This window comes from Cupressus sempervirens, chromosome 1 (assembly GCF_028749045.1).
Source record: "Cupressus sempervirens isolate cs-2001-9-10 chromosome 1, ASM2874904v1, whole genome shotgun sequence".
Taxonomy (NCBI): domain Eukaryota; kingdom Viridiplantae; phylum Streptophyta; class Pinopsida; order Cupressales; family Cupressaceae; genus Cupressus; species Cupressus sempervirens.
The window spans coordinates 392,983,868-393,008,678 of NC_143118.1; the positions used below are offsets into that span (position 1 = coordinate 392,983,868).

Below are 24,811 nucleotides of genomic sequence, written 5' to 3' on the forward strand. Positions count from 1 at the left end.
TCAACCTTCATTTTAGTCTATAGTTACACCGCCCTGGGAGACCGGGGGACGGGGGGACGGGTGGACAAGTTTCTGAGACGGGGGGGACAGAGGGGCCTTGATTTGGGGACGGCAGGGGGACGGCGGCAGGGGATGGGGGGGTGGCGGAAGGAGTAGGGGTGTATATACTATACATATGGTATAGCATATACCATATCAACTAGAATATCATGATTCATGATCAAATGACAAACAAATAATGAACATTAAACATTGAACATCAACAAATAATAAATATTAGTCTAAACTCTATATATCAGCCTTCAAATCAATAGTATGAGTATCTAGATTCTACTATCTAATAGTAATCAATGATCATATGAGTCATGACATAAAGATGATTACAATAAGTATCATGTGCCATGAATCATGATATCAAAATAAGTATATAATGCAAACAAAAACTACAAGTCTCCAAGAGTCCAAATCAAAATGTCAAATCAATGGAGACTCCTTGGCATCCTCCCACAATGAAGGAGACTTCTTGGCGTCCCCCCTCAATGAAGGAGACTCCTTGGCGTCCCCCCACACCCCCACACTCGGAGACCTCTAGCCGTCTCAAAGACGTCTCGCCGTCTCCGGCGGCGGTGGCGCTCTAAGTGGTGTCGCCTGAAATGTCAAGACGCCGTCCCCCCGTCCCGAGGACGTCCCCGTCTCCGAAACGACCCGTTTTTTGGGGGGGGGATGCATCCCAGTGTTACACTGTTTTAGTCAATAAAGAACGTCTTCTACTCAATGCATCAACAACTCTGTTAGTAACTCCACTCTTATGCTTGATGACAAATGTAAAACTCTGCAAATACTCAACCCACTTCATATGTTTTTTATTCAATTTATGTTGACTTCCCAAGTATTGTAAAGCTTTATGATCAGTAGACACCACAAACTCTTTAGGAATCAAATAATGTCTCCACTTCTTCAAGGCTTGAACAATAGCATAAAACTCTTGATCATATATAGAATATTTCATTTTAGCATCATTCAACTTTTCACTAAAGAAAGCAACGGGTTTAGCTTCTTGACTTAATACAACTCCTATTGCATTACCACTTGCATGACATTCAACTTGAAATACTTTGTTGAAATCAGGCAAAGCTAATACAGGTAATTCAGCAACCTTTTGTTTCAAAGTCTCAAAACTCTTATCAGCTCCATGTGTCCAGTTGAATTCCTTTTTATCTCCCGTCATTGTTTCAATCATAGCATTACAAACAGCACTAAAATTCTTTATAAACTTTCTATAAAAACTAGCCAAACCATGAAATGATCTTACCTCACTCACATTCTCAGGTGTAGGCCATTCCAGAATTACTTTAACATTCTCAGGATCCATCTTCAAACCATCAGCTAAAATCACAAATCCTAAATACACAATCTCCTCTTGCATAAAAGAACACTTTTTCAAATTAATCAACAACTTTTCCTCTTTCAACCTCTGCAATACTTGTCTAATATGCTCAAGATGTTCATCCTTAGTCTTGTTGAATATCAAAATATCATCCAAATAAAAAATCACAAACTTACCCAAGAACCTCTTTAGAACTTCATTCATCAACCTCATGAAGGTACTAGGTGCATTAGTCAAACCAAAAGGCATAACCAACCATTCATACAAACCATCTTTTGTCTTGAAAGCAGTCTTCCATTCATCACCTTATTTGATTCTAATCTAATGATAGCCACTCTTCAAATCAATCTTGGTAAAATATTTTGCTCCACTCAAACAATCCATTATGTCATCCATCCTTGGCATAGGAAACCTATATTTCACTGTTATCTTGTTAATGGCTCTGGAATCAGTACACATTCTCCATTCTTCATTCTTTTTAGGTGCTAATACAACAGGTACAACACATGAACTCAAGCTTTCTCTGATCAAACCTTTTTGCAACAACTCATGCACTTGTCTATTAAGTTCTTCATTCTCTGCAGGTGTCAATCTATATGGTGCTTTGTTTGGCAAACTAGCTCCAAGAATCAGATTCATACAATGACTTATACTTCTTACAGGAGGTAAACCATCCGAGATATCATCAGCAATAATGTCTTTATACTCATTCAGCAACTCTACAATTTCTTCTGGCGCTCGGTCAATACTACCATCTGTCACTTGGTCACCACTGACTGGCACTCAGTTAACACTATTGTCTTGCACTTGGTCTCCATTGACAAAACTCGATTTTCTTGGAATTATAGCAAAACAGACTTGGTTCTTTTTCATTTCTTTTTCAAATTGTTTCCCATTAACCATGCAAATTTTTACAGTAGTACAATTACCCTCATTTGGACTTTCAATCAAAGGCAACAATGTTTGTTTCTTCCCATTTACCCAAAGAGTATATTGATTCAATCTTCCATCATGTACAACATATCTATCATATTGCCAACGTCTTCCCAACAAAATATAACAACAATCCATGGGCATAATATCACACAAAACTTCATCAAAGTAATGTCCAATTTTGAACTTCACAAGGCATTGCTCACTTACCAATATCTTATGCTCATCTTTGATCCATGAAACATGATAAGGTTTGGGGTATTTCAACCTTTGTAACTGCAACTTTGTAACCAGCTCTTCTGATGCCAAATTTGTAGAACTTCCACCATCAATGATCACTTTGCAGCATTTTCTGGCCATCTTACATCTTGTTTTGAAAAGACTTCTCTTTAAAACAGGTTCCTCATCACTTCCCTTATTACATAAGGTTCTTCTCACCATCAAATTTTCCCCAACCTCAGGTCCACTTGGTGAACTCTCAATGTCTTCTTGAATCACAACATTTCTATTATTTTGTCCACTTTCAGAGGATCTACATTCAAAAGATCTATGTCCTTCTTTGCCACATCTAAAACAATTACCATGAAATCCACCTCTAGAATAAGAATTACCTCTTCCTCAGTAAGAATTAGTACCTCCTTGGTAAGAATTACCACTTTTCCATTCAGTCTTGCCTTTGTCATCATTCTTCCATTCAGATTTGCCTTTATCCTGCATAGAACTGCTAGATCTACCAATTTCTTCATAAGATCTACCTTTGCCTCTCTAGAATCTACCACCTCTACCTCTTTGTCTTTGTTCATGCTTCTTTGTCAAGATCTCCTCAGCCTTCAAGGCATACTAGTATGCTTCTTCCACACTTCCAACTTCACAAAACTTATTTTCTCTTGAATTCCAAATCTCAATTCATTAATGTACCTTGCAATTTTCTCAACATCATCATCTACATGTCCAGATCTGATGTCCAATCTATAGAATTCCTCGGTATATTCTTTCACAATCATGTCTTTTTGTTTCAAATTTTGTATTTTTCTCAACAGGCTAACTTGGTAATCAGTAAGAAGGAATTTTTTCTTTACCTTGTTCACCATCTTTGCCCAAGTTCTAATCTTCTCCTTTCCTCTCCTTCGTCTATCAGTTTGCAAGTGCTCCCACCATAGTGATGCATGATCTTTCAGCATAGTGACTGCAATCTTCACCTTTCTAATATCAGGAGTGTTTTCATACTCAAAGAACAACTCCATATCAAAGATCCTATCCAACACAGCATTGGTATCCAATTTTCCATCATAAGGAACAACTTCTACAGTAGGCTTTGAATTTGCCCTAAACAACACTTGCAACAATCTTTCCTCATCTTGATCTTCTTCAGGTTCTGGATTATGGTTTGGTGTTGCTACTTCATCATCACTTACATCATCAAGATGTGCTCCTCTCCTCTGGGCTATCTCCACAGCATCTAATATGGCTGCAATTTGCCTCAATTGATCCAATATAGCATTATCAACATTATTTCCTCTACCACGAACCATCTTTACAAATCAAGTTCCTACAAGATCATAACCCTCTGTAAGTTATAGGTCAAATACGCAGATCTGCCACCCTACAACCAAATCCAAATCAGGGTTCTACATGATCCAATATCCACAAGGATAAACCTCAAGCTCTAATACCAACTGATGCAGGCAAGGGGAGAATAACTAGGGCCAAGGCTCACCTAGCTATCCAAACCACCCTACAAGAGTTAACACAACGGAGGCAAGCATAAGGAATAGCAACCAAAGGAGGAAGAAGAGTGAGATACTTTTATTGATTCTTCAAATATTCAACATACATGCCTAGCTGTAAGGCCTTCTAGGTTATGGCCAATTACAAATACATTCACTTTCAAAGATCCAACTACAAATTTGCACTTTTACTTTTGCTCTCTAATCCTCTTTCCAAAAACTTACCTAACCCTAAGCCTAAACACTCTATATATACTTGCCAAAACGGCTTACAGATTACTCTAGAACATTACATAAGAGGAGGGCCGACCCAACAACGGTCTGGACACATCCCAAGAAAAGATCTTAACATAAATGTCGCGAACGAAATAAATCCCGCAAGTCGGCTTGCAGAAATCACGTCCAAATATTGACACTCAGCATACACTGGGTAACTCAGCACATGGAGTGCTACAGTAACTCAACACCAACTAAGTGCTACAGTAACTCAGCACATGAAGAGTGCTACAGTAACTCAGCACCAACTTGCAAAATGAACAAAAATTGAGCAGGATAACAAGGCAACCCAGGATGCTCCTGCATCATAGAGTTCTTACTTCTTCACCACTATCAGCATTAGAATAGCGAATTATTTTGTGTACAAGAACACACTTAGAACACAACTATCATTACAAACCACTGGATGGAAGGAGGCACAATAAAAATAGACATTGTTGTTGCTGATATTTGGTATTTTAACAACATCCAATTGTGTGTGCTTGAGTCCCTATTGGATAAATTTGGTGACCAAAATGACAATTTCAGAAAGGGGTACAAGGCTCCTTGCAAGGATGAGTAAGAGGTTAGTAAACAATAATAATCCACTTGACTTCACTTTTAAATTATTATTTTTTTCTAGTTTATTAAATCAAAATTATGTATTAAGACTTGATTTCACTTTGTTTTTGTAGGTTGCTCGTAAATGCATAGGGCAAGAGCAGTGGGGGATTAAAAAAGAGGAATAACTTTGGCTGCATCATTCTTTATGAGGGGTGGACATATAGAAAATTCCAAATCATTATTAATTTGATGGTTGCTTGCAAGGACAATGCGGTGTTTTCGAAATCGGTCGATGCCTCCAACAAGGTTGAAAATGCACAAACATTGGCATTAATGTTGGAGAATGTTGTCATGGAGGTAGCACTAGAAATGTGGTGCAGATCATCATAAATAATGTGGCAACGTTTGTGCTAGCAGGTAACTTTATGTTGCATATGATTTAATATTAATAAGTGATATTTAATATAGTTTTGAGGTAAAATATGATATCTAATTATTGATTCTTGTACTAATATGCTAGGGAGAATCCTTCAAGAGAGGAACCCCCCTCTTTTTTGGATACCTTGTGCAATACATGCCCTTGACCTTCTTTTGGAGGACATAGGAAAACTTGATGAGGTGACACCAATTACGGGAGATGCAAGGCGGATCACAAAGTATAGCTACACTCACCATTGGGTTCTACATTTGATGAAGCAGTTTACTAAAGACAAAGGTTTGGTGAAACATGTTGTCACAAGGTTAGTAACAATTTTCTTGACGTTGCAAAACATTATTGGTACATTGTCTACTTTGACACACAGATTTGTGAGTCAACTATGTCTTGACTCAACTTATTCAACAAAGCTTGAAGGAAAAGTTTTCGCACGCATAGTCTTTGACAACAATTTTCTTAAAAAGGCTTTAGAGATTGTGAATGTAACTTCAATACTTGAATTTTTAATTATTCTTAATTCAATCTCTCATTACTAATTTGTAACTTACAAACTTCATTAGTTAACATTTTTGTAAACTAATTTGTATTTTTTTAATTACAATTGTAGGTGTTTGAGCCCTTGGTTAGAGTTCTCCACTTGGTAAATGGGGATCAAACCCCAATGGGGTGCCTTTATGAGGCCATGGATAAGACCAAAGAGTCTATAAAAATTACTACAAGGGGGATTAACTCAAATATGATCCCAATTGGGAAATTATTAATAGCAGGTGGAACAATCAACTCCATCAACCCATTCATGCAACAAGGTACTTCCTCAACCCCTAAGTCAAGTTTGATGATTATTTTCAAATGCTAAAGGGGAGGTCATGGAGGTTCTCGTGGAGGCCCTCTTTGTATGCATTCAAAGGATGAAACCTAATGTTGTAGAGGGAGAACTTCTTGTCACCAAACAACAAATATATGTGGAATCAAAGGGTAAATTATTCTCTTCTTAGCTAGCAAAGAGCACACGAGGTACTCAAACTTCAAGTAAAACATTTACAATTTCGCCATTTGATAAATTATGTTTTCTCTTCTCTTTGTTTTCTAACTTCTCAATATTTTATTTTGCAAATGCCTTATGGAAAAGTTGGAGTGGGAATACCCCACATCTAAAGCATTTTTTTCTCACAAAATTGTGACAGCCTTATAGCTCATCCCATTGTGAGCACAATTGGAGCTTATTTAAGTCCATCCACACAAAAAAGAGAAACAAGTGAGCCCAAGAATGCCTCAATGACTTTGTCTATGTGTAGTATACTCTTTAGTTGGCAATAAGAAAGGCACAGGAAACAACTAGTCCAATTTATTTGGACGATATATATCCTTAGATTGATTAGACGACACAGGAGCAGCCTCCATTGTTTACAGAGGATGACATCACTGATTTGGAGAGGCACACTATGGAGGAGGGGGCTGGTTTGGATTTCAGATTGCATAACATTGAGGAGAAGGACGATGAGGATGACATTGAGGAGAAGGACGATGAGGATCACAATGAGGAGTGATTGCCAGTGCCAAGAGGTGATACATCTAGGATGGAGGCTGAGCCACACACATCATCAGAGATAACAAGCAAGGAGGCACACTCATGCCTAGTGCAGTGTTTTACTTCTAGGAATAAGCCCTCTAGTTCCTCTCCCTTAGTTGCTAGTAGAGCTGGGAAGAGGAGGATGTAATTGTAATGAAGTATTTACTTCTAGTTTTATAGAAAATATTTACTTCTTTGCTTCCAGCCATCAGCATCCTGCATGAGAATGAAGTTTTGCACCCACTTTATGCATATATATATATATATATATATATAAACTCGGCTTGTTTCTTTTTTGTTCTCATTAATCAACTCATTGGGTGCACCTCTAATTGAGTTTTACAAATAAAATGTATTTCTAATTAAATTTATGTTTCTTCATAAGTTCTTGATGTTTTTGCCAAGTTTTTCAGAAATTGGCTCAATGTTTTGTTCTTTTTTTCAGGTCTTGAGGAGTTTTTGTCAAGTCTGAGTTTCCCAACTATGATTCTACCTACAAGGATAAGCTTTGTTTAGGGGAAATATTAGTTGAGAATTAAGGTGTCTCAATCTTGGCAATTCCTAAGTTAATCTATTTATATCCTAATATTTTCCTATAATTTTTTGACATAATTAACAATGCATATTATTAAATACTTGTGCTCCACCAAAAAAGGGCATGAGATTTCAAGTTGGCAAGTTTGTCACTTTATTGTCATAAAAAATGAGGTTATTAGTTGTCAAAGATGTTCACTAGGTGGTATATTATGAAAGGTATATTTTTAGGATGTTATGATATATTCTATAACAACTATAAAGGCTAAAATAATAAGATGTTACTTTGGATGTGATGCTCAATTGTAAGACAAGAATTTGTAAGAGCTTTAATTTAGATTGTTTGATTTAGCAAACATGTGTACATAAAGTTGATGGTCAACTATAACAGATTATGACAAGTTTTAGGAGCCTATTTTTAGTATGTAGGGATCAAATGGGATTTTACCATGATACTTTTTGGAATCTCATTTAGGCTCATGGTAATGCTTTACGGTGGTATTTTGGGCCTCCGTGAATCTTTATATTGAGAGATTGAGATGGAGGCATTACTGCATTGAATTTGGAGGTGTTGAAGCTCTACTAGAATGTTGTCAAACTTCTTCCACATTGTATGTTGGTGAATACTATTGTGAAGTCTTTCTCTGCATGTGTACTGCAACCTTTAAGATTATTCATTAATCTATTAAACTGCATTGGGGTGGAATTATCCTCTTGAAATGGTTTCCCCACGTAAATCACTACTTGTGGTGTATTGCTTGTTTCACTTATATATGTGTTACTACATTATTTCAGCAGCAAGTTAAAATCTATTTTTGAAATATTTTCATATTCTCCTCTCAAGGTAGGAAGTTATTTCTAAGACCTTAGCTTCCATGCAATATGGTGGCTTCAACTCAATAATTGAGAAGACAAATACTATCATAATTGAGAAAGCCCAAGATCTTGAAAAATAAACTTGGCTTCAACTCAATAATTGAGAAGGCGAATACTATCATAATTGAGAAAGCCCAAGATCTTGAAAAATTAATTATCTTCAAACAAATTCATCATTTTACTGAGAAGAGATGGAACATAATGATAACTGCACTACATCTTTCCTTCTTATAAAGTCCAAAATACTGGAGCCTTGAAATCGTTTTTCTGCCAATGAGGATTGGCTCATGTAGAGATTTTTATGTCGCTGAAAGATACAAGGCAGCATCTTATTGACTCTTGATCCTGATTTGCGAAAAATATTTAGCAGTGAGTGAACTGATTTTGTAATTTGTATACTACTCATCAAGTATGGTTAATAAGAAGTTTAGAAGGATGCTCATAGTTTGGTGAAACATCCATGATCGACAATTCCAACACCTACAGCCTCTTGTGATCAAAGTTTTATTGCAGTTTTTATAATTTTCTTTATATCTTAGAAGCTTCATTTATAAAATCTAGATTACGGAAAAATTGGAGCACATAATTTATAATAAAGCACAAACAACTAAACCTAATTCTGTCTTAATAGTTTGCTAGTTCATCTATATTTCAGAAAAACTGCTGCACATACTTCTTCATCCACTCACTAAAGCAGAAACTTCACCTGTGCAATTCAACTTGTGATTCATTTCACAAAACCAAACTAGCTACATGAAAGAGGACACAAGGAAGTGGAGTATTGAGCCAAAGCAAGCTGACTCGGATGCTTCTGCTTCTCCACTTGCTGTATTTGAAGTTGAGGATAAGCTAGCTAGTGAGCACACAAATGCTAATGGCATTGCTTGTAGTTCTTCTAATATACCAATATCTAAATCTAATATTAATAGTAGTTGTAATACTTTTGAAAACCCACAAACACTGAAGCCGATTGGTGATGACTAACTGTTGACATTACTATTTTAATATTAACATATATCATGATATTTGAATTTGACTTATTGGCATTGCACTATTTTTTATTTTTAAAGTGGTTTTGCCTATCATATGATGCTATGATATCATTAGCTTACTGCTGTAAATATGTACGTATTTCTGATTCTATATGTTTTGTACTGACAAACCCAACCCCTGAATTATCTTGACTCAATCTACAAAGAGAACACTCAAGCCTGAACCAGTACCAAAATCAATACTCTAGCATTTTACTTTATAATTTATAATTATATTTTGTGTTTTTACCTTTTTTGAGTGTTCGACCAAGAATATGTTGCATCTGGCTAGCATCTTAGAAGGTGGCTGAATGGCACATTTTACCAGCCCAGCAAGTTTGAAACACTTGTTACAAACTTTTCTCTTAATATGCTAACATCAAATATGCAATTTCCCACAGATTGATGTTTTGTTAAAGCTAATTGTTTCTATTATATCCAGATTTGTCTTCAACTACTTTTTCAGAGAATACCTTAATTAGCAGCCCTGGACACCCATGTATTGAAATGGAAAAGAATTTCCTCCACTTGTTTTAGGCTACATTTTAAAGGTCCAAAATGATTCGTAAAATATAATGTCATTCTATGGTATACAATGTACAAAGCATGCAATCAATGAAAATGGATTAAAAGGTAAATGAAGGCCCACACAAGTCTAACATATTTTGAACATGCAATGCTACTTGTATAAATATATATCAGAATTGTATAATTTGTTTGAAAAGTATGTTCAGTAACAAAAGATGAAGCTGCATTTTCCTTACAGGAATCACTTTCCTGTTACTCATCAAGTGTAACCTCTATGGCTCCAACTCCATTTCTAGTATGTCCTCGTTGCTAATTTCTAAATGGATGTTGCATATACGAAAGAAAAATGGAAAACTTAAATCCAAGGAACTAAATATAACAGTGTTAGCCTTACCTTTGAAGCTTTGAAAAATTAAATAAATCAAGTGAAACATGCACAAAAGGGTGTTTATATAAAAAATCTGACATAGAAAGGCGATCACATTAACTATTCCTTTTCCTTTAGCACAGTAACAGTAAAAAAAATTATTTAAGCATGTTACATGTTCAATTTAGTCTCGGAAAAGTATAATGGTAATAGAGATACTTTACCTTTATGTAGGCTTCAACAATTTGCATATTTGATTTGATTTTTCCAGGAGCTAAATGTTGTAGTCCATTAATCAAAACCTATAAGAAATTAATCAAACTTAATGCTAAAAAAGAAGCAATTAAATCTAAAAGAAAATGCACATCAGAGGTAAAATATTGATTAATAGTTAAAATCATGCACACCTGAAGATCCAATGACATCAATGCTCTTCCTTCATTTGTGCATCTCTTAACTCGAGAGAACCCTTCAACAAGAGTTTCCACAATAAATTCCACTCCATACTCTAGGAACAATTCTTGCACCTGTGTTGTGATTCAAAAAATCAACATATCATATGCAGGACACATTGTAAATGAAATATTGACATGACAACACTCTGCCTCAGCCAATGGACCACATTCAATAAGAAAATAGCTTCCAAGGTACCAAGATTTAACGTTCAAATTCTTCTCATCATTTAGACATTAAACTGGTGTTAGAATCTCCTGACAATAAACAACAAGTTAATAGCTTTATTTAGAAATATGAACTAATTAATTCAAAATGAGGTCTTAGGCCTTTATCAAAGCAGTAACAAATGTACCAAGACCATAGAAATACATAGCATACAAACAAAATACCACATTGGACGGATTTATTATCAGTTTATAGATGGTTAATGTTGGCATTCTTTCAATGAGATTTTAATGTTCTCTGAGAAATTTTTCTATACAAGATAAGATAATTTTATAGTCCAACCAAAGACCACAAAGTGGGTCCAAGGTATTGCTGAAAACAAGATAGGGAGTCAGCCCATAGAACCAACACCGAATGGTGCTTGAAGAAAAGCAGAGAAAAACAGGAACAAAGAAACAAAGCAACTAAACAGACAAAAGAAAGAGCGTGAGGGGAGGGGGCCCCCACTAGGAGAACCCCAACCCCTACTACAAGATTTGCACCACTGTGAAGAACCTCAGGACAGAAAGGTAATCTATAGAACTAGCAGGAGGCTCAGACTGCTTCTAATACTTCCTTGAGCGAGAGGATATTGTTTCTGAATAGAACTCCTCTTGGAAACCACAAGTTGATGATCGCTAGAGGGGAAACTAAGCTGGCACTTGGTGCCACATGTTGAGCAAATCCCAGAGAAGAAAGAGGCGATAAGCTAACAAGGCTGTATAGCGTCCTAGTGGTGATGCTGAGGTGAGAGGTCTTAGAGCCTGACAACCAATTGAATTTCAAGAGCAGGGCATCTCTAGTCCATTAATCTGAAAAAAGTGGAGAGGGATTGAGATTCCCTGAAAATACAGTAGAGTTTCCCTCTGATCTCGAAGTATACAGAGTAGTGAAAAATGACACGCTCCTTAATCCACCACTCTGATAAAACATAACTGGTGAACCCTGCTCTCTCTAGCTATCTGATGTTCAATCTTAATGCAGAGACAATGACAACCCATCTTTAAGGAACAAAAGGGGATTCAGAGAGAATGCACGCAGTGGTGGGTAACCCATTAAGGAACAGTATATCAAAGAACCTGCAGAGCTGAATAAGGTACCTTTCGTACTTTGTAAAAGGTCTTGAAGCATCATTTGAAGATCTTTGGAGCCACATAACAACAAGATCTATGTTCTCAATGAACATAGTGTTTACAACTCGGCTGTGGATGGGGGGTTAAGAAAACTGAGTCCATGCATTAAAATCACCAGCAATGTAAATGTCTCCAATTGCACAAAACTGACTAATGCTATCATATAATTTGTGTAAGGGTCACCATTTGGGCCATTATGAAACACACATGAAGAGTTTAGAAGGAAATTAAAAACCCCAATAAAGATGTCTCTAAGGTGGGGGACAACTTGGAAACATCAAATCAACAAAAATCTAGGTGACTCATCTAAGAGGAGAAATGAAGAATGACCTTCAAAAAAATTTGCTAACAAGGCAGGCAACACACCCAGAACTACAGACCCACTGGAGCACTGCACCTCACATTATAGGAAAATAACCATCGAAATCCCATAAAACAAAGAAGAGGGGCAGAGCTTTCATGAGTCTCCATGAGGAATATGAAGTTGGAAGAACCAAGAACATCACATAATAAGCTAGATGAAGACCAAACGATCCTATTACCATTCCAAAAAATGATTTGCAAATTTGTTCTTGTATCCTTTTTATCGCCCACACCAGGTCAGGCCTGCAAGTGTCATTAAGTGGCTGCATCATTATTTTTGGATTCCTACCCTGAATGAAAGGGATCCCTTACAGCTACTTTCAGATTCCTATGATAGCCCATTTTCCATTTCACCTCGCAGTAGCATCAAGTTCTTTGAAATGTTTGAACTCTATAAACTGCAATTTCGTGAGATACTCATCCATGAAAAATCTTCATGTGTACCAAGAAAAGCCTCCTCCTAGCTTTGAGAACACATAGCTTGTGAAAAATGGAAGGAAAACAAAAGATAAGCATGTTATCATACCCAACACATGCCCTGTGAATGGGTTTTACACTTCTCATCATACCATTTGTTCATAGGACATGTTTTATACCTGGGAGGAGGGAACGGGGGGCGGGGGGGGAACAGAGGTGAAAAGATTGTCAAACCTAATGGTGGCACAATCTTGAAAAAGAGGGAGGAGCTATATAAGGTGATGGGTACAAAGACCACAATTGCTATCATCAAAGCAAAAGGAGGTACAAGGGGGAGGGTCGGTTTGGTAGGCTAGGGGGTTGGGGCAAGGAGAAATAGTCTAGATGGAGAGACTACAGAGAGCATGATTGGTCAAGAGGGATGGAATCCATAGAAAAGTGGTCAATAAAAGGAACGAAGGACCAGTTGGAAAGAGCATAGTCACCATACCTGCCCCACCGTAGTAAGGCTTGGAGATAAAGAAGCGAAATCTTGGGAAGCAAGGTGAACGAGTAAGGACAAGTATATCACAAGGCCCACAGAGCTGAATAAGGTATCTTTTATACTTTGTAAAAAGTCTTGAAGTGTCATTTGAAGATCTTTGGAGCCCCATAACAACAAGATCTATGTTCTCAATGAACATAGTGTTCGCAACTCAATTGTGGATGGGGGATTAAGAAACCTAAGTCCATGCATTAAAATCGCCAAGAATGTAAATGTCTCCAATTGTAGAAAACTAAGTAATGCTATCATATAGTTTTTGTAAGGATCACCATTGGGGTTATTATGAACCACATATGAAGAGTTTAGAAGGAAATTTAAAACCCCAATAAAGATGTCCCTAAGGTGGGGTACAACTTGGGAAAACCAAATCCACAAAAATCTAGCTGACTCATCTGAGAGGACAAATGACGTGTGACCTTGAAAAAAATTGCTAACAAGTCAGGCAACACACCCAAAACTAAGGACCCACTAGAGCACTGAGTCTCATATTTATAAGAAAATAACCATTGAAATCCCACAATACAAAGAAGAGGAGGGGTGGAGCTTTCATGAGTCTCCACGAGGAATAGGAAGTCAAAGGAACCAAGAGCATCAGATAATAAGCTAGATGAAGACCAAAAAATCCCATTTCCATTCCAAAAAATGACTTGCAAAGTTGTTCTTGTATCCTTTTTATCGCCCACAATAGATAGGGCCCATAAATGTCATTAAGTGGTTGCATCGTTATTTTTGTATTCCCACCTTGAATGAAAGGGCTTCCCTTATAACTAGTTTCAGATTCCTATGACAGCCCATTTTCCATTTCACCTCACAGTAGCAACAAGTTCTTTGGATTGTTTGAGCTCTATAAATTGCGATTAGGTTATATATTCATCCATAAAAAGATCTTCATGTTTGAGAAAAGCTTCCTCCTAGCTTTGAGAGCACATAGCTCGCGTTATCATACCCAACGCATGCCCTATTAGTGGTGATGATTTTTGTTGAGCTACTCGAAGAGAAAGGAGTAGCCTATAGCCAACAGGTCGAGGATAGGTAATGGAGGCCCCGAAGATTGTGTTCATGAACTCTTTTGGTACATTCTTCATTGAGCTCTGACTAAATATGTTTTCCCATACCTGCCAGAGGAGCGTTGTCTCAAACAAAGGCTCCCACGTCTTGGTTTTTATTCAGTTTCAATTTTGAGGAATTGATTCTAGCTTTCAAGATCAGTCTGCTTGGTCTTTTGGTTGAGGTTGTTTGTGTCTAGGTGAGTTAGCAAATGGAGGAAGATAGCAAATGGAAAGGCACACAACCAAGGTTGAGCAAAAAGAAAAGCCCTGCACTAAAGGCAGTCTAGGTGAGTTGCAAAACAATATGCAGATTTACTAAATCAACACACCAGTGAAGCACATAGTAGCGCAGGGGTTTGAGGAGTGCAGGGTAGACGATCTCAGATTCTTCAAGAAGCTCACGTGCTATAGGAAGGAAGACCATAATATATACTCAAAAGAGAACTCCGTGTTATAGAAAATTAGGTTCACATACCATACAACCTTTTGAAATAAGCATGCCAGCATTCAGATTCATTCATATACAGATAGCGTGGTCTTATATATTGTATGATCTCACCTTGTCTATCTCGGGAACTGGGGTATCAAAACTGGTTTGGATATTAAATTGTAGTTTCACTTCAACTGAAATCTTCAAAACAAATTTGGGCACTTGTTACAAGAGATAAATAAGTTTATCCTTCCATGTTTTTTCCTTGGTCTAGAAAGTCATTTTCTATGGTGACCTTTAGCTAGATATTTTGGCAATAGATTGTATAAGAAATGAACACATTGTGATATTGCTATCAGTATTCAACTATTTATTGTTCAAGTCAAACAAATTCACCCATGCTTTACAAGTAGTGGTTCACAAGAACCCAACTGTCATGAGAATGAATGAAATAATTAGCACTCATTGCATCTAGTTCATCCTCCTAGGGGTGAAGCATTGGGCCTTCCTGGGAGGTGACCTATCCCAGGAATTGAACAAATAGGCTGAAATTGAATGTCATTATTCAAATATGCTAAAATACTTCAAATACGCAGCATATAATTACTTGCTATAGTGAGAAAATATAATCTTCAAATATGCTAAAATACTTCAGATACGCAGCATATAATTACTCGCTATAGTGAGAAAATATAATCTTCTGAGAAACTTAACATTTCCATGTGAGAATATCATCAGAAAATTGAGTGGTTTTCATCCTCTAAACTTCCAAATTCAAGGGTTTTTGTCCTTGAACTGATTGTGGAACACATGGCTCAACCTGTAGTAGAAATTATCTGGAAATTGGAAATGCCTTCAAATCTAACCAAGAACTTCACCATATAACAGCAAGAGGGCCAAAATGGGTACCCAAAACTTAATGCCCCATAACCCCATAAAATAATATTTATCAAACTTACCATGATCCTCCTTAAATAGCTCCCATGTTGTCTTGAAAGTTTAACTTGTAACTTATCAAAGATGACAACTCCTTTGTAGTCGGAATAAAGTAACTATTGTGTTTAGCACTTGTTAAGCTAGTCAGGTTGGGTAGTTAGGAGGTGAGGGAATGTGTCAGTTGGTTTCCAACCAACGAACCCTTCTAGAAGTCTTGGATGATTGTCAATGTATTGGTGGGTTTTCTAGTATTAATAAAGAAATCATTTCCTTGCCTATTGGATTGTGGTATTACTGGTACATTCTATGTTTTATGCATGTGTATATCAATTGTGTTATTTTGTATTTGTGAACTTGAGTGATATTACCAATCTACATTTTTGGCGTCGTTGCCTAAGTTCGGATCTAGAGGTATTTTACCAGATAGGAGGGGCTAATGGGAAGACCATTCATACCTTGCATCCAAATTATTAACGACGATGGAGAGGACATAACTAGGGAGGATCAGTTGACACGCAACTTGGTGACAACGTGGGAAGTTGCGGTTGAACAATACGTGCAAAGGGAAGCCCTTGAGAGGACGGTTCCTGAAAGCACGGTACACGACGAACTCTCCATGCCACCAGTGGTGCATGATCTCCTAGGGCAGATTCCTCGGCTTTTAGCAAGGAACTTAGTACATATTGAGGACGAAAGAGCACATATCGAGAGGAAACAAAGAAGGCAACAAGTTCTTCAACAATTTACTGAGAGGACGTGGGATCACAAATTAGAGGAACCCAATAAGCCAAGAAAGGGAGATAGACACTGAATTACTTCATGCCCCTGATTCCAAATAAATAGCGAAGGACAGCACCAAAGGACAAAACTGAGGAGGAAGTTGCCCTAAGAACCTTATGTCTCCAGCAACAAGAAGAGAGATGTCATAACTTGAGAACACAAGGGGATTTCCACCTAAGTCAGGAAGGGTGGATTGAACATACCATTGAGGAACTAGCCAATTTGATTATTTTAGAAACACCAGGAAGGCAGTTTGGGTGCAGAAACCCAGAAACCCCTGCACAACAAGAATTTTGTCAGGGGGAGATAAATAGTCAAGAGTCTAGTCCATTGGAAAGTGGTGTTCCATTAGGAGGTGGTGTTCCATCGGGAAGTGGTGTCCCATCGGGAGGTAAAGTTCCATCAAGAAGTGGTGTCCCATCGGGAAGTAAAGTTCAGGAAGTGGAGTTCCAGCAAGAAGTGGTGTTCCATTGGGAAGTGGTGTTTCATCGGGAAGGGGTGTTCCATCGAGGAGTGGGGTTCCATCTGGAAGTAAAGTTCCATCAAGAAGTGGAGTTCCAGTGGGAAGTGGTGTTCCATCGAGAAGTGGGGTTCCATTCAGTGGTGGTGTTCCCTCTGGAGGAGGCGTTCCATTGGGAAGGAGGCAACAAGGAAAGAGAAAGGCATTAGATAAACAAAAATTGCCTAAATTTATGGGGGATGGATCAGAGGACCCTACTCGCCATTGCAAAACCTATATAACTATATGGCAAGCGAACAAGAAGAATGATAGTAATGAATGGTTGACGGCATTTCCTGCCACATTAAGAGGGATCGCCATAGATTGGTATGCAGACTTGGATGCTAGCAAGAACACTTGGGATAACCTGCGTGGAACATTTGAGGAGGAATTCAAATTGTTAAAGAGATGATGATGAAATTGTCACAAAAATCTATAACACCAGGCAAGCCAAGAAGGAATTGGTGAAGGCTTATACTAGGCGACTGAAGGAACTCATCAACAAATTGGACAATAAGCTTGCAGACAGTTTAAAGAAAAGATGGTTTATTGAAGGACTCACCCCGTCCTTAAGAAAAAAAATGAAGATAGTCCCACCATCCACTTTTGGAGATGCTTGTACGCGTGCCATGGACATTGAAAGTGAAAATAAAACCTCGAAGAGGAGACAGCATGGAAGCTCTAGTGAGAGTTCGGAGGAGAGTGAGAAAGAGTCGAAAATGATCCAAGCCTTCAGGAAGGACCTCAAACAGCTAATGAAGGAAGTAATCGGAACTAAGGACGAGAAGAAGGTAAAGACCTATGGTGTACAAACTGTGAAAAAGAGGGTCATACCAAAGGAGCATGCCCAAGAAAGATGTTTTGCGAGATTTGCTAGATAGGGGGTCATGCAATCAAAGATTGCCCTTATAACCTAAAAAGAAGGAATGCCCAGATACTATTTACTGAAGAACAGTCTACACCACCAGCAACTCCCCCAAAGAACAATAATACAGAAGCTTCACCAGGGGGGTATAGGAATAACCAAAGAGGTAGTGCCAATAGTAGTAATAACAATAGCAACATGAACACACCTTGACGGGCAATCCAATATGATTCTTGAGGACGGGCCATGATCCAATGCCGAAGATGCAACGAATGGGGCCATTTTCCTCGAGAATGTCAAAATAAAAGGGGACAGAATGGAGGAATGCTTTGGAAATGGTGTGGGCCTAGCAACCATGAGGATACGAATTGCCCAAGGCAAAAAGGTGTGAACATGCAGGATATTGCAGGATTAGAAAGTGAGATACTTGCAATAACAAAGATGCAAGCTAAGAAAGCCATGTACCCAAAGGTAATTGTGGAAAAAGCGAGATTTAAGGAGGCAAAGCAGAACATCCAAAATGAGTCAAGCGGGGAAACAACAGCTAAGCCAGCCAAAACCCCTATGAGCAAGGGGGTACCCAACATCATAAGGAAAGTATTAGAAACTACCATTCCAATCTCCATTGGGGAGTTACTGGACACTCTACCCCAGTTAAAAATTGCATTGACACAAAGAACACTGCCAACTCAATAGGATCCCCAAGGGGAACCAGAAACAGTAGAACAAGTGGAACCAGAAGCAATAGAGCCGGTAGAAAAAGAAGAAACTTCAGTGAAAAAGGAAGAAAACACCCTATTTACAATAGGTCTAGGGAGAGCGCCAGCAGTGGTAGAGATGGAGATCATGGGGTACAAACTCTCAAACACAATAATTGATGGACGCTCCGAGGTGAATGTTTGATCGGAAGATACTTGGAAGGCAATTGGGAAACCTACCTTTTGGCTGCCCAAATTCCAGCTTGTAGGAGCAAATCAGCATGGCATCAAACCGATTGGCAACTTGATAGGGCAAAAGGTAATAATAGGAACCCAACAATTTGTTTTAGACTTTGTGGTTATTACCTTAAAGAAAGGATATGATGCTTTATTAGGGAGAGAATGGCTAGTAGTAGCAAAGGCCAATCACAACTGGAAATGAAGCACCCTCTATATTGAAGGAAGTACACTATAGATCTCAAGAACCAATCAGTAAGTCAGGACTTGGCATCAAATTCTGAAGGAGAAAACTATGAAGAGATGGAACCAAATGAGGAAGGGGTGCTCAGACTAGGGGAATGCTCAAACAACGACACAAATTCCCCTAATGAATTATTCCACTGGCAAATGGGAGACTATGAATTTTTCCACGCAGAATGTAATATGTTACAAGTAAAAGACTCTCAGTCAGAAGGAAGGTACCCGAAGGAGTACATGAAGCATAAAGAGAATGGGGTAGTAAAGTTATCTACTTGGGATAACAAACCTATCAGAGACCTCGTAAATGGGTCTAAGTTAAAAGCGTATGAGAGACGGAATAAATTGGCAAGTAGCTAATTTATAAATGTAAGAGAGGAAAAAGGATGAAAAGCAAAAAAAGAAAAACCGAACCAAGTCCTTATAAAGATACGGAATCACAAAAGATTAACCAAAACATTACTCGGAGTGACAGAGAAGGAATTACCGGGGAAGGAAGTGACAAACAGGAAAGTGCAGAGGCAGTCGAAGTGATGACCGCTGTAGGAGAGGAAAGGGTGGCAGTATGGACAGCCTTACAACAAGAGGGAAGGGTGGACAGAGAAATCAAGAAAATAGCCATACAGAGAGGACCGCACCTCATCATCGGAGAAGAACTCGTACGGCTAAGCAGCACAGAGAGGAACACCATACGATAGACCACCACGGCAGACCACCGTATGGACCAAGCATACGGCATTGGCAATTCCAAATTTCATTTGAAGACACCGTACGGCAACATCTTGCAAGGCAACTTCTAGTACGGCAACATCATCCCGTACGGTAACATCTCATACGGAGACATCACTTCCAACATCCTTACGTATGGCATCATTCCAAAGGAGAGACCGTACGACATAATTTTGTACTGCGGCATCAATTCAAGCAACAAATCGTACAAAAAAATTATGTACGGCAGACTTCTGTACTAAAGAATTTCGTACTACGGCAAGTTGTATGACATGGGCAATCTGTGACATCCGTATGGCAGAGACAGTTGGCAAAATCAGTACGGAAGGCAGATATAACATATGTACATGAAGAGTCAACTACAGTATAAGCAGCCGTACTTATCAGTTCCCAAACAAAAGGAAGCTCAGGGTCGTACAGGTGGCACATACAAGCAGTTAAAGAAGAAGAGATAAGGGAGATGGCACTGAAAGCAAAGGAAGGGATAAGGGAGATGGCAAAGGGCAAGGGTGAGATGGCAAAGGGCAGCGAGAGTATTGGCAGGTTATGGCTGCCACCTCTCATCAATGGAAAGCAGAAAAAGTGGCCATGGAGGAAGCTTGGAAGATAGAGAAAAAAAATCCATGCACAGCAATGTCCTCCCATCCCTCTTCTTGCAGTCAAAGTTCTTCTATTGTTGTTGTTTTCATGTTCAATAGTCGTCTGGAAGACGACTTCTTTTTTTTGGGGGGAATAGATGTAGTTGGAATAAAGTAACTATTGTGTTTAGCACTTGTTAAGCTAGTCGGGCTAGGTAGTTAGGAGGGGAGGGAATGCGTCGGTTGGTTTCCAACCAACGGACCCTTATATAAGTACTTGGATGATTGTAAATGTACTAGTGGGTTTTCTAGTATTAATAAAGAAATCATTTCCTTGCCTACTGGATTGTGGTATTACTGGTACATTCTATGTTTTATGCATGTGTATATCAATTGTGTTATTTTGTATCTGTGAACTTGAGCGATATTACCACTCTACATCCTTTATCGAAAACCATGCCCCTTTATGCCAGGATTAAGTAGTATTTTGAAACAATTAATAATTTATTGACTGTTGCACCTAGTGTCCCAGCTCATGGCCTCTATTATTAAATTATTAATTTTTCTCCATCCTCACTGGTGAAAATAAGGATTGGACCCGTAGAGATCAATTTAACTAGCATGGGACATTACATTTCAGATGGAAATAAGTCTAATGAGTGCCCTGCACCAATCATTTGCATTTTGATATTTAAAAGACATTGAATAATGACCTAAATTTAACAGCTCGTGATATTTTATCCCTTAGTGTAAACTGATTAAAACTTTTTCATATAAAACAAATTTAGTAAAGTAGAAATTGAATGAAAAATAAGGATCCAATTCTGACTTCATCAATGATTAGATACAAAACTTTATGCTTGATAACAAAAACAGGACAAATTTCTCGCTGTTTTTACAAACAATTTATAATGCTAATGTAGTAAAATTCCCATGAAATAGAGGAGTCACATAGAAGTTTTAGCTCATTTAAAATACTGTGATTGTAAATCATTAACATTTGATTATAAAGAAAATTCAATGAGCAACATTCACACAGATGGCACTTGCTAACATTTGACTATACCAAATATTCAATGAACAACATGTATACACTGCTATCTCTTGACATTGATTATAAGAAATAATATAGATAGGAAATAGCTAAGTAGACAATGGCAAACATTACCTCTTTAGAAATGCCCCCATGAGCAAGTCTTGTTTTATAATACTTGAATTCCCCAAGCAACAGATCAACGTACCTAAACAGTAATGTGAATCATTAGCATACATGTTTTACATGCAGAATTCATTAACAAAATGTTCTAGTTAGAGTTTCAAAAGAAAGGAATAATTTTAGCCCCACAGTTATTTTCTCTAACAAAAATGCAAAAAAAAGTTTTTCTTCACAATTATCCATGCAAAATATATATGCAAAACAGCAGGTATCAGAGCTTCCATGCAACGTGCCCTACGTGATTTTATAGAACACAGACAATAGAATATTTTCCAGGCCATAAAGATGATACGTGGAGCTAGCATCAAATTGGTAATTAGGTTAACTAAACTATAATGTAACCAGTGTTCCACAAGAATGTGTCCCAACAAAAATACCTCATGTTTCCAGGATGTGAGGACTTGGTGGAAATGTCCCCACCATACTGCCACCACCAACACCACCTTGATGCCACCAAGATGTTGTAACATCTAGGATGTTCTAGAGAACTCTAAGGGACTCCAAAGAGTCTACCAATAGAGCCAAGGTTTCTGAGGAGTCTCTTGCAGCCGGACAGCCAAAAATACAATTTTTTAACTAAAAAAATTCAAACCTTGTGGCCAAGGCCAATGTAATATCCCTCTCAAGAAATGAAACTTAATATTAAGTCATAATAGAATTGAAATGTAAATAAATAAATGGTTAACATTATTAGTAAAATAATCAAGATTACTTTTATATTATGAATATTCTACTGTATTAGTCAATAACATTAATAATAATGTTATTGATAAGTTATGTACATTATTAATAATATTGTTAAAAATTAAAAAATATATAATAATTATATTGTTAATATTAATAAAACAAATACTGATCAAGCAGATATATCAATACTATCAATACTCATCCTATCATTCATCACAGCAATATTATAATAAATAACAATTATTAATTTAAAAAACAGTAGACATTGATTAATAAACAGGCAGGGTGTAGATCATCCATATTGGAATAAGGAAGTATTTTTATGCCGTCAGAAATTAAAAGTTTATTTACACTAAATACTATTGCTATTGCTAATGACTAACCAATAAAGATTACTTTAAGAGATATATTATATACCATAATCAACAAATATAATGCAGCAAGGGAAACAGAGATTATATTAAGGCCAGTGGTTCATGAATAAACGATGATATTTGAGAAGTCAAAGATACTTCCCACCACGTCAGAGTCTAAAAGCCAAATAGGAAGGATGACAGTGCAATTACCGCTAACACCATACAGTCATCCTCGTTTGCCTATGATGATCGTTTGCATAAGGTTGCCCATGAAGAGACACCACACATTGGAAACATATACGAATGACAATAATCAGAGAATGGAAGGGACAACAAGGAAGGAACTTGCATAAACTTAGTAACAGGGAATGGGAATGGAACAGAAATGGCAGCATCAGCTCCACATCAGCATAGACCTGTGACAGTAAAGACATGACCCGCTGCATCCCCTTTCCACTCAGAGATATTATATGTAAACAAGAAGAATATGGTAAAAGGAAGTAGAAAGAGCACAGACCAATACCATGAAAGGATATAATTATAAAATATAATGGTTTCTAACCAATGGTAGAATCAGAGATCAAGGGTGCTTATTGATACAAGGAATCAATATTACATATTATCTATTATTCTATGCAGAAGGTTATGTCTTATAATACCAAGATAGAGAATAAAGAGAAGAGATTAAAGGATAAGTATTGCTGATAAGTAATCAAGAAGACGGATGAATAATTAATCGAAATTCTATTATGAGTGAGGGACCTATATATGGCCTTACATATAGAGAAATGATAATAAACTATTAAATATTCATACATTTATAATAAATATATTTATAATTATATGCAGAAATTTATATCCAAAATCTACTGCTATTTGACTTACAGAAGAGAAGTTGTAATGTTAGGAAGGAGGGGCATGTATAAATCCAAGCAATGGATCTTTGTTCCAAGACAGGGTAGGGATCAGCATTCCACAAGCCTTCATGATACAGACTTGGACCTGTAAACTTCAAGGGAATCCATTGCGAAGTTGGTATCTAGGCAACTTGGGTAACACCTACTCTTTCCATCTTTGAGCCAGAATAGCAATGGATGATAATAATTTCTACAAATAACTTGAAACTAATAAATAAAAGAATGAATAATTCTATTGAGGACATTACAATCCAAACCCCAATTGAAAAACTTAGGATAAATTAGGTGAGGTCCCAATAGGGTACATTACAGATAAATCCTGACCTATAGGTCCCACCTCCCCACAAGCCTTATAAGAGACACTGAAACCCATTTTCCTACTCACAAAAACAAAATGACAAGAAGCTGATTATGGAGAGTGAGTTGCAAGTGCAATCTGAAAAAGTGAGAGTAAAGTGCAAGAGGGTTGAAGAGAAAGAACAGTGACCATGTAGAGTCTAGCATTTCTAGTGATAAGGAGTTTGTGGATGACTAGAGGCCTTTCCTCACTTCATCTTTTGATTTTGAACATGAGTAATCATCATTATCAAATCCTGAACATATATCGATTCTGAACGACATTTTCATTGGTCAAAGTCAAATTCTTAATGTTCAATCCGAAGTTTAGTAGTTATTTAAGCTTTTTTAGTTTGCCAAAGTTTTTTTGCTAATTCATATATTTATACAACTCTTTATAGTTATTTTTTCAAGTACTAAAGTATTTCAGTGTTGACCCCCATTTTCCTGCCACAATCTCCTAAATGTAGGCTCTTGTACCCCTATCCCATGTCCGTCCATTAGCAAACTCCATGGCTATGGCTATAACCAACCATTTTGCTCTAATCTTGCCCATCTTTTACCAATTTAAAGGTTTCGAAAAGTCCAAATGCTCATCCTAAATAAGCATTCTCCTTGGGACTCCAAAAAGCTACCCTATTGGATACAAACAAAATAAACCCCCACTGGATCCCAACTGACAATCTTGATTGTACAGTAAAGGAACCTTCTAACAAATTACCATTTTTATTGTACTAGGAAGTATCCAATGGGGATGCCTCACCCACCTTCTAGAGGTCCGAGATATTTTGGACATGCAAATGGGATACCTGTAAGGAACCCAACTGGTTCTAACTTCAATTCTATTTTATCCCTTGTAAATCTGATTAAAATCTGCTGTTATGAAACTCAAGGAATATTGTCAAACATTTAGCATACAAAATTTGAAAGGAC

General features: G+C 37.5%; 1 protein-coding gene across 2 annotated transcripts in view; it reads right to left on the reverse strand.

Annotated features, from left to right (window-relative positions):
- Nucleotides 1-24,811, reverse strand: part of LOC149577946 (coiled-coil protein) — a 238,474-nt gene that overhangs the window by 18,677 nt on the left and 194,986 nt on the right. The window contains exons 22-24 of one of the 2 annotated variants that reach the window (XM_089826739.1): nucleotides 21,535-21,607; nucleotides 10,616-10,735; nucleotides 10,433-10,510 (exon numbers count right to left, since the gene is read on the reverse strand). In XM_089826739.1, the coding sequence (XP_089682865.1) occupies nucleotides 10,433-10,510; nucleotides 10,616-10,735; nucleotides 21,535-21,607 (271 nt within the window). Of the gene's footprint in view, nucleotides 1-10,432; nucleotides 10,511-10,615; nucleotides 10,736-21,534; nucleotides 21,608-24,811 lie in introns of those variants that run through there. The other variant, XR_016364083.1, reaches the window with a different exon arrangement.